Genomic DNA, 10,865 nt, shown 5'->3' on the forward strand with positions numbered 1-10,865 from the left:
CTGTATCTCTCCCATCTGTACCTCCTTGCTCCCGCGTTTCCACGGCATGGCGGTCTCTCACAGGCAGCCGCCATGCTTTTTCCGTGAGGGTGGTGGAGCTGCGGCCTCTGATGTGTATGTGTGTCAACACATACACACACACACACACACACACACACACACACACACACACACACACACACACACACACACACACACACACACACACACACACACACACACACACACACTTACCTCAGTACACACAGCACCCTGAAAGTGCTTGCTCATCCCAAACTTCATCAAAAGTATGCTCACGATTGAAACAAATGATTTAATATATGCTTAGGGAGCAAATAATATAGGCCATGTGAATACTTTTATGTTGCTATGAAGAAATGAATACCATTCGTTATGTATCTACTGGATAGTTCATACTGCTGCTAGAGGATGTGTGGAGCATTTACAGAACATTAGCTGCAGTCTCAAAGGGCTTAGCAGTATGTATGTGTCTCTTTGCTCGTTGTCAGACCACAGCTCATGACATTAGTCCTCATCATTAATATTAACTTTTGTGTCCACCAGGTGAACGAGAAGGACAAGCTGCTGACGGAGAGGAACCAGCTGAAGGAGTGTATGGGCGAGCTGTGGGAGAACTTCTCCTGTCTGTCCCAGGAGGTCTGCAGGGACAGACAGCTGAGTCCGGAGCAGGTCCAGTCCCTGAACCACCACTGCCCTGTCCTGAAGCCCGGCACCACCAACACCACCACCACTGCCAACAACGCTGCCTCCAACAGCATTGACCTCATCACCCACTCCAGCTCAGCCACCCCAGAGCCCAGCTTCCTCAAGTCCTCCGGGCCCTCAGAGAGCGAGCCTGATTGGGCCATGGGAAACGGGGCTGATGGGGGGCCAGGTAGCAATGAGGCGGAGGGCCAGGAGCCAAGTTTATACATGGAGTCGGGGCTCTCGTTCAATGAACAGTCCAATCAGACGGTGACGGTAGACTTCTGCCAGGAAATGACTGATAAATGTACAACTGATGAACAGCCGAGAAGGGACTGTACTTAGTAAACTGTGGTTTTAATATATGTTTTTTATTATTTAATTTCTAGTTTTTATTTTCTTCTGACAAACCCCTTCCTCTGGGTTGGTGAGATGTTCAGCCTCTACCAGTGTTCTTTAAACAACATGTTTTTTTGTGTTTTTATTTATGTCTTTTTGTTGTCTTTTTATAGGTTGACACTACAGTTGTCTTAACAGCAATACTGTTCTCCAGGTATTCTCCTCTCTGTAACCATGACAGAGTAGGGACTTCCCACACAAAACTCCACTCACAATGGTGCTCCACCATGCCCCGTCTGGAAGCAACCTCTACAGTGGACACACTGTTCTCTATCTATACAGTCTACTCACAGGGATGGGCAAAGATCACATCTTCAATACAAACCTCAATGGACCTAACTGCAGCTCTCTTTGTCTCTCGATCTACCTACAGTTTCTATCTCTCTGTCTCTCTCTTTCTTTGTCTCTCTTTTTCTCTCGCTCTGCCTTTCTCTCTCGCTCACTCTCAACTACCCTGTCTATTTTCCTATCACTATTTCTACATCTAACACTTCCTCTCCCTTTCTCTCTCGCTCACTCTCAACTACCCTGTCTATTTTCCTATCACTATTTCTACATCTAACACTTCCTCTCCCTTTCTCTCTCGCTCACTCTCAACTACCCTGTCTATTTTCCTATCACTATTTCTACATCTAACACTTCCTCTCCCTTTCTCTCTCGCTAGCTTTCTAATTCTCTCACTCTCTCTTGTGGCCCTTGTCACAGCAATTCAAACTCAGGAAAATATCTTCTGAATGTTCAACATGATTCATGAAAATAAGAATACAGCTTCTGTACATGAGAGGTTTCTGAAGCAGACTGTAAATGTTCATATGCAAAAATGTCTTCTGTACAGCAAAACGATGTGTACAGACAGTACCTTAACATTCCTCCTTTGCCTTCCTCAGCACTGAAACGAAAGAGAAAAACAAATGATTTGGCAGGTGGTTCCCAAATAGCTATGTTCCCACACATCAGCAAAATCATTGTATTTGGATGTTGTAATGGTAACTTTCAAGTGCTTGCTTGGGCAGAACGTAATAACGTATAATGTATGGCGCATGGTGACTGTCACAGTAATATTGTACAGGTAGTGGCTTAGACATTTCTTTTTCACTGGGGTTATATCAAGTACCTTTTTGCTAAGGGAAAATATTTGCTTAGCTTTTTCCTGATTAAGGGAAAATTCCCCATAAGGGTGGGTGTTCTTAAACTCAGGAAATCAGCTTGACACACACACACACACACACACACACACACACACACACACACACACACACACACACACACACACACACACACACACACACACACACACACACACACACACACACACACACACACACACACACACACACACACACACACACACACACACACACACACACACACACACACACGCGCGCGCGCACACACGGATGTTGCTGGCGAGGACAGTGTAAAGTATGTTATTAATCTGTGGCTTGAGCAACATCCATTCAAACTTTGACACCTCTTTAAATGTGAAAAATACTTTAGGCTTGTTGTGTTTTTGAGGAAACTTTCTTTCTTTTTATCAGTATTTAAAGATGCTTTATGTATGATGGTGAACCCTCTCCCAGACACCCTTTGAATATCTTCAGTGTTATGTTTCAATGTTGTCGAGAAGTTTGACAGTAGACACCTTTTCAAGCTGAGGGACAGATATTCTGTCTGTAACAAAAAAACATACACAAAATATTTATATTTGACTAAGGATACTTTCTCCAATGAATCTGGGCTCAAGATCAGGCACTTTCCTTCCAGCACCAGACACTCCATTGTAACTAGATCCTATAGCACTTCATAGAGGGTCTACGTCAGGTTCAGAACCCTGAAAACACTGATACTGAAGCACTTGAATTGGCACTTAAATTAAAACATGTATTTGATATAAATATATCTATGAAGACATCACATTCAAAACCTAAAGCAATCAGATTTATTATCAAAAAGGAAGCCAACATAATATTTAGAGAGTTCACATCTTATATTTGTATTTCTTTAAGAATTGAATCATTTATTTGGGACTTGAGTTCATGTGAAAGCATGATATAGTAACATGTTTGCCCTGATTGTACATTTGTTGAAAACATAATATTCTGTGATGTGAATGCATGCTGCCTGTATATTTTACCTAGTTATTTTGTCTAGCTTATGTTTGCTTCTAACAATAGTCCTCAGCTAAATTATTTAGTCCATCTTTTGATGAACAAACAATATTTAAGCAATAAGGCACCTCGGGGGTTTGTGATATATGGCCAATATACCACAGCTAAGGGCTGTTCTAAGGGCTGTTCTTAGGCAACGAGGAGTGCCTGGATACAGCCCTTAGCCGTGGTATATTGGCCATATACCACAAACCCCCAAGGTGCCTTACTGCTATTATAAACTGGTTACCAAGGTAATTAGAACAGTAAAATGAAATGTTTTGTCATAGCCATGGTATACGGTCTGATATACCATGGCTGTCAGCCAATCAGCATTTAGGGCTCAAACCACCCAGTATATAATTACATTTATAACATAAATATACAGAAATAATACTCGTATCTGTTTAACAGGGATGCGCTTGAAAATACAAAAAATGAGAAATAGATACAGAACCTGTCTTTACAGTGAGTGAATTCAATTGGAATAAAAAGCTTTACTCATAGCTTTAACTTCCTTCAGGATGAAAAGCTATACAGTGTCGGAAAGAGCGATATTATAAACTGAGTGGTTTGAGCCCTGAATGCTGCTTGGCTGACAGCCGTGGTATATCAGACCGTATACCACGGGTATGACAAACATGTACTTTAACTGCTCTAATTACGTTGGTAACCAGTTTATAATAGCAATAAGGCACCTTGGAGGTTTGTGGCATATGGCCAATATACCACGGCTAAGAGCTGTGTCCAGGCACTCGGCGTTGCGTCGTGCATAAGCACAGCCCTTAGCCATGATATATCGGCCATATACCACCCCCCCATGCCTTATTGCTTAAATATACACTTTGATGACTGTCTGCAAATTCTTCTTGGCGTTACCCTGTTGCCCCCTCTTGGACACAGCTGTGTAATACTCTAGTCTTGACTGATATCGAAAGCTGTTGTGATATTAGAGTGCAGCTTTGTAGAGTATGTCTGTGTTTCGCAGTGTGCTAGTCTGATTATTTGACCATTTAGATAAGTTTCCCTAAGATTTTAGTTAGATTCGTATACAGTCATACACAGACAACTAAAGCATGCACCCAAATATTAATACACACACGATGCATGTCCAATGACGTCTGTTCCCCGGGCACCGATGACGTGGATGTCGATTAAGGCAGCCCTCCGCACCTCTCTGATTCAGAGGGGTTGGGTTAAATGCGGAAGACACATTTCAGTTGAATGCATTCAGTTGTACACCTGACTAGGTATCCCCCTTTCCTTATTTAAGTAAGGAGTGTAGAGCAGTTGTAATTGTTGTTTGTGAGGTTCTTCTTTCACTTCAAATCATTTGCAATTCCTACCTTACCATACCCAATAAATGTACCTTTTCTTTCTCGTTTTTGACATAAAAGTGGAAAGCATAATGGTCCACCAGAAAAGCACACTCACATTAGGCTACACTTTGACAATGTGGGGGAAAATGGGTTGAAATTCATAAAGTTTCTATTGTCCTCGGCCCATCAAAGCTATACCAACGGATATCTTTCAATATCTGTTTTTAGATGGCCTTATAATGCTATTATGATTAATATCGATGTTATTCTTTGGATAGGAATGAGTGCATAGCCTATTTCTGGTTTGTACTGTACGTACAATAATTCATCATTGTTTATTCTCTACCTAGAGCCCAAAGATTGATATACAGTAAAGGTTGGTGGATGCAGATAGAAGCCCACTGGGCACAGACATTATTTCAATGTCTAGTTTTGATATACATTTGGTTGAGTTGTCGACTAATGTAAATGCAATGTGAAATCAACAAAAAAGTTTACCATGTCATTGGATTTAGGTTAAAAGTTGGGTGAAAAAATTACAAAATTCTCTTATGTTGATGACTTTTTGCAAATCCAATCAGTTTTCCACATTGATTCACTGTCATCACATTGAATTGTTTTGTTGAAATTATGTGGAAAGAACATTGATGCAACCAGTTTTTGCCCAGTGGGAGGTGACACAAAGTAATGAGGGGTTTTTAATGTAGCTCCTTACGCCGGTCAATTGCCAGTCCAGACCTCTCAGCCCTCTAGTCCTGAGAGAGCTACTCCATGCTTGCTATGCTGTATGGGGTGTTACTATGGTGACCAATGGTTGAAAGTAGTACATGGTCGGGTCATCTTTACAGTTACCCCAAGCATTACGGGTCAAATAAGCTTGTTGTGTGTCATCATCTCATTCACACAGAGATTTGTCTGGTTGACCTAAACCAGGACTAGTCATTGGTCTTGTATATCGTCTCAGGGTGCCAAGCATTTTATTTCTCCATTTCTGAATCTGTAGCAGACTTTTGTACTTTAGCTGGTTTCTGGCTTTGTTTGAGTGTCTGAAAGTTTAGCTCACTTCTAACCTCTGGTCTTATACTCCTGAAGCTAATTTCTACAAATGCGGAATAATAAGCTTTGCACAATAAAGATCAAACTCATTAAGAGCTGCAGAGAGAGTACTCAATACATTGGAGTAAACATACATATATATTTGAATTTTGTTTTGGTAGTAAATAGAATATTTTTGGGGATTTCTCTCAAGTTCCTTACCTCTGCAGTTTTTTACAAGCTAAAACTCAAAACAGTCATGTTATTTGATTTGTTAACTGGCTATGGTAATTAGTTGGTGGATATTTGTTGTAAAGCTAGGTGCATTGAATGCATTATCTTTTTGAAAGGCTTTTGTGCTGTATTCATTTCTCGTTTTGTTTCACAGTTTTGTTTGTTTTAGTTGTTTTTGTGTGCTGCTTCTCTGAAAGAAAAAACACTGTCTCTCCAACTCCAAAGGTTGTTCTTTTGAAAAGATGAACAAAACTTGCCTTTTTCACAAATTGCTCAACTTTATAATACAATATACTGATATCCTGATTGAATGCACAGGCTGAGATCATTTTAGGAGTAAAAGAAAAGTTTGATATGTTTACAAAACGGTATCACATGTCATGATGTGTTTATTACATTTGCAATGTAACTAGAAATTGCTAGGTTAAAATCGGACTGAAGGTTAGTTTTCTGTAAACAAAAAAACAATGTGTTTTCTCAACTTGTCTTTTCATTCATCTGGGGATGTTTCAGTTACATGGATACAAGTGCACCTCCAATTTTTGCCTTAGAACTTGCAGAGGCCATAGTTCACATTCAAGTGAAGTGAGTGTATGCAGGGGCCTACACCCCCCCCCCCCCCCATCCCTGAGTCACACCCAGTGCAGACCTTCTCACACTTATCTACCTGTGAAATCCTTCATACCTCTCATTACTGGTCAATGACTGTATCAGCAAACTTCATCAGGTGTTTTTTCTACATGCTTTTTACACAGATTATATGGATTATTGTATTCATAGATTTTGGTTCATCATTTTTAATGTAAAAGCTCTTAAGCTTGTAGTCACAAAGTAATTTTTCTCTCATTTTTCTAGAACAGTTTTTTGTTAATATTGTCAATTTGAAATAGCTGTTATTTGCTTAATCTCTATTAAGAGTTCTTACCTTTTCCATTTTGAAATGCTACACGACCCTAATGAATTAAAATGACTTAACCATTTTAAACACGGTATTGTGCAAACCCCATTTTCATTCATTTCAATTGCTAATGTTATATAAATGACATTTTTGTCTAGACACCATTTCTGTTTATGAAATAAAGAAACATATCATGTACATTATTTGGTCATTTTTTTATATCTGCAAATGCAAAGACATTTTGTTTCCTTAATCATATAAAACTGTAAAACAGTATGTCATAAAATGTTATACAATCGTACACTGAGTGTACAAAACATTAAGAACACCTTCCTAATATTGAGTTGGCTGGATGTCCTTGGGGTGGTGGATCAACAAAAAAAAAACCCAGCAACGATATATCAAGAAAGATGACAAGTGTTGAAAATAATGTATTTAATAGAAAAAACATCGATAACATGGTTCATCAATAAATTCCCATTTTGTTGAATTTGAAGAGCCCTTCTATCTCCAACTTTATCATCATTCTGTACAGTAAACAATATCAAAGTGCTTTCAAAAATCATTCTTACATTTTGAGATAAAAGAGTTTGTATAGTGTAGGTTATCATATCCCACCGTGTTTTAAGTGTATTAGCGATCACGAGCCATGAGTCTTTTAAAAATGTAAGAATTTCCTTAGAAGACCAATGTCTCATCATATGAACATGCTCACTTTAAGCCAAATGTCATTTTAATGTGCAAAATGTCATTAAAAGTAGCTTTCACTCATAAATTCCACAAAAATTATATTAAATGTGATACCGCAAAGATGGCATGTGACATTTTTTTTTTTTTAATTAGACATACCCATGCCAACATAATTGTACTAAAGCATTTACTTCTCGTCCACAATAGAGAGAAATAGTAATGGCGTCTTTTTGTAGGATCTAACTCCAACATGGCTCGTTGGCCAAAGCCTTTTGGAAAATTAATTTTATTGAGGCATTTTGGATAAATGCCCGAAAATAAGGTCTGTATTAAACACAAGCTTAGTAGGTCTAAAACGTTTTGTTCTATGAGATCATCTTCAACAGCTGTCACTTTTTGTGAATTTCGAAGCATTTATGTAATCAAAACAAGCACATAAAGGGTTCATAATTCATAAAGGTCATGTTAACTGACTGATATTATCTCATAGAACAAAAACGTAGAAGAGCTACGAAGACCTTATTTTCGGTGTTCATTCTTCCCTATTCATTTCCCCCATAGGAATGGCTGAATGAAAAAGTGGTAACACATTTTCCAGTTTTTAGGATTACTAACTTGCGAGCTCTATACATATGTTATTATGAATACAATTAGGCAATTAGAAGGAAGTGTCGCTTTGCGATCAGGGTCCCCACCCAGATCCTTCTGGTCCCTCAGCCAGTTCTCACTTTTTCATGATTGAAGTCAGTTCCAGAATCATGCTCTGAAAGAGGGAAAACATGCAGTTATTTCATCTGAATCTTTAGAAATACATGATGAGAATCATACAATACATCCTCAATTTTGTAAAGCATGTTGCGTAATGGCTGTAGTTACCATTGACATTCTTCGTCCACTGGCTGGAGGCGGGGTCATAGGTGGGCTCTCTCCTTGGGCGATACGCTTGGCCTCTGTGTCCGCCCCACTCCCGGAGTTCGGGCTATCAGGAGGACTGGCCAGGTTGGTCTGAGAGAGTCCCCGGGACATGAAACTAGCCTTCCTCGCCGTGGGATAGTGGTCACTGTCAGATGAATCACTCATGTCACTGTAGTCCTGCAGAGCACTGACCCGGCTCTGTTTGCGCAGGTGGTTCTGCAGGGCTGCTGGTATCTCCATATGGCTGGCCATGAGTGAAGGCGGTGGCTGTGCTCCGTCGTACCTAGTTTGGCCTGAGCCTTTAGGCCCGTTGGAGTCATCACTGCTGCATGAGTGGTCCCTCTGGTCTAGGGTGTAGTGGCGCTCCACGGCCCCCAGCTGTCTAGGGTACTGCTCTGAACCGTTGGTGCCACCACCATCGTTGTGAGGAGCTACTGAAGGCATGTACAAAGGGACAGCATCCATTGTGCAGGCTGTCTGAGTGAACTGCATCATCTTTTGGGGAGATGAGTTTGTAAGGACACACACCTGCTGGACCATGGAGTTTTTCTTGGACCTGTATACTATGCTGTCATCATCTGCACCTTTATTTCCATACAGACTTTGTTTGACTTTCTTCACTCCCAGGTGGAATATCTCGAGGAGATTCAAGAACAAAGAAACCCCAGCGATGACGAGCATGAAGATCATGAAAATGTTCTTCTCAGTTGGTCTGGACACAAAGCAATCCACACTGTTTGGGCAAGGCAATCTCTCACATTTGTACAAAGGATCCAGCCCAATGCCATAGAGTACATATTGTCCGACTATGAAGCCAACCTCCACCACCGACCTCGTCAAGATATGGAAAACATATGTGCGAAGCAAGGAGCCCCTGAGTGGAGCTTTCCTTACTCTCTTCTGTTCCTCCAGCTTCCTCAGCTCCCTCTCTATCATCCTCTGTCTGTCTTCATGAACGGGCTCAGCCCCCTCTAGCTCTGCTTTCAGGAAAGCTTTTTTTTTGTGTCTCTCTTTTTCAAGGGCCCTCAAACGGTACAGTGCATGTCCCATGTACACCAGAGAGGGAGAGGACACGAAAATGATTTGTAACACCCAGTATCGGATAAGAGAAATGGGGAATGCATCGTCGTAGCACACATTCTTACACCCAGGCTGGTCCGTGTTGCACACAAACTCACTCTGCTCATCGTCCCAAACATCCTCTGCTGCCACACCAAGTACGAGCATCCGGAATATAAAAAGGATGGTTAGCCAGATCTTTCCCACAATGGTTGAATGAATATGTACCTCTTCTAAGATACTCCCCAACAAGTTCCAATCCCCCATCTTCTGTTTCACATATCTTTATGCTGTAAAATAAAAAATAACGATTTAACAAACTTCCACTGGGCCATAGTATAACATAAATATCTTACAGTATAAGCAATTATTTCATAAAGGTTTACTGTGTATATTTTTCATGATTGCAAAACAATTGCCTTTTACTAAATTGATTGATCCAATAAGGCAAAATAAAATAAAACATCTCAAAGGATTTAATAGTTAGAATTAACTTACATTTCAACTAGGTTGTGAGTTCCACTTGCTTCAGAAAGAACTGATTATTTGGAAGAATTAAACTTGTTTCCACCGATTGAAGAGACAGTCAACCCATCTCTGAGCATAGCCACAGTGAGTGTCTCTCCAATCTGTTGCAAGCAGGACTCATAAAATCCGAGGATCGATCCACCAAGCGACTGGACAATGTCCTGGGGCTAGTTTTACCACACAATTGTTGACAGCAGGACACCACACAGACACAGTAGGACATGTTACCAATACTGCCAACCATCTCATGACGAAGCTCTGGACATCAATACATGTCAAATGCATGCTATTTAAACTTTTCAAATAGTTGTACTATAGGTTGTGATTATGTTTGGATATGATATAAATCTGCATGTGTAGTACAACTAACTGTGTTCAACTGACCAAGTCAAAGGGACCAATCAATTGGGCCAGACAGAATGATCAATGAGTCATTTCCCAAGTTAACTATTTCAGGTATTGGATTAGTCTCGCCAAGCCTGCTGACCAAGTTCTGTTAATGTCATGAGTTCCATCCTTAACAGATGACACAATTTGAACAAATTCACATTGTTGCCATTGATATTTAGGAGGCCATTTAGATTCCTGAAAATTAGTTAACCATTTAATAATTTTCAGTTATTAGAAACAGGAAAATAAATCCTTAGGGAATGTATGAAACACTTCATTTTACATTGCATGGTACTGTGTGGTTGCAATAGCCACCGTTAATAATACACTCAAATGGGATTCTAACCTCATGATCCCATTCCATTACCCTGACTTATCATGAAAGAGAATGTGTCCTTACAATCACTCTGAAATAAAGTTGAATGAAGTTCGAGGTTATAGCAGTGGTGAGCTAAGGCAAGTAAACCCTTAGGCAGTGACTTCAATTCCCATAATAGTTTCTGGATATGTATATTAGAGCATGTACTACTTTGAAACATTGCCCTC

General features: G+C 40.2%; 2 protein-coding genes across 4 annotated transcripts in view; one reads left to right on the plus strand and one right to left on the minus strand.

Annotated features, from left to right (window-relative positions):
- The window catches only part of LOC115174915 (transcription regulator protein BACH2), a 108,206-nt gene extending 106,206 nt beyond the window's left edge, over nt 1-2,000 (plus strand). For all 3 annotated transcript variants that reach the window (XM_029733935.1, XM_029733934.1, XM_029733936.1), the window contains exon 5: nt 565-2,000. In XM_029733935.1, the coding sequence (XP_029589795.1) occupies nt 565-1,050 (486 nt within the window). In that variant the 3' untranslated portion in view covers nt 1,051-2,000. The remainder of the gene's footprint in view (nt 1-564) is intronic.
- Nucleotides 2,001-8,263: 6,263 nt separating this feature from the next.
- LOC115174916 (gap junction Cx32.7 protein-like) lies at nt 8,264-9,934 on the minus strand. The gene is made up of 2 exons (XM_029733937.1): nt 9,900-9,934; nt 8,264-9,691 (listed from the first exon to the last, which is right to left on the minus strand). The coding sequence occupies exon 2, from the start codon at nt 9,666-9,668 to the stop codon at nt 8,265-8,267; it is 1,404 nt and encodes a 467-aa protein (XP_029589797.1). The 5' UTR covers nt 9,669-9,691; nt 9,900-9,934; the 3' UTR covers nt 8,264.
- Nucleotides 9,935-10,865: the final 931 nt, after the last annotated feature.

Source organism: Salmo trutta, chromosome 35 (genome assembly GCF_901001165.1).
Source record: "Salmo trutta chromosome 35, fSalTru1.1, whole genome shotgun sequence".
NCBI classification, from domain to species: domain Eukaryota; kingdom Metazoa; phylum Chordata; class Actinopteri; order Salmoniformes; family Salmonidae; genus Salmo; species Salmo trutta.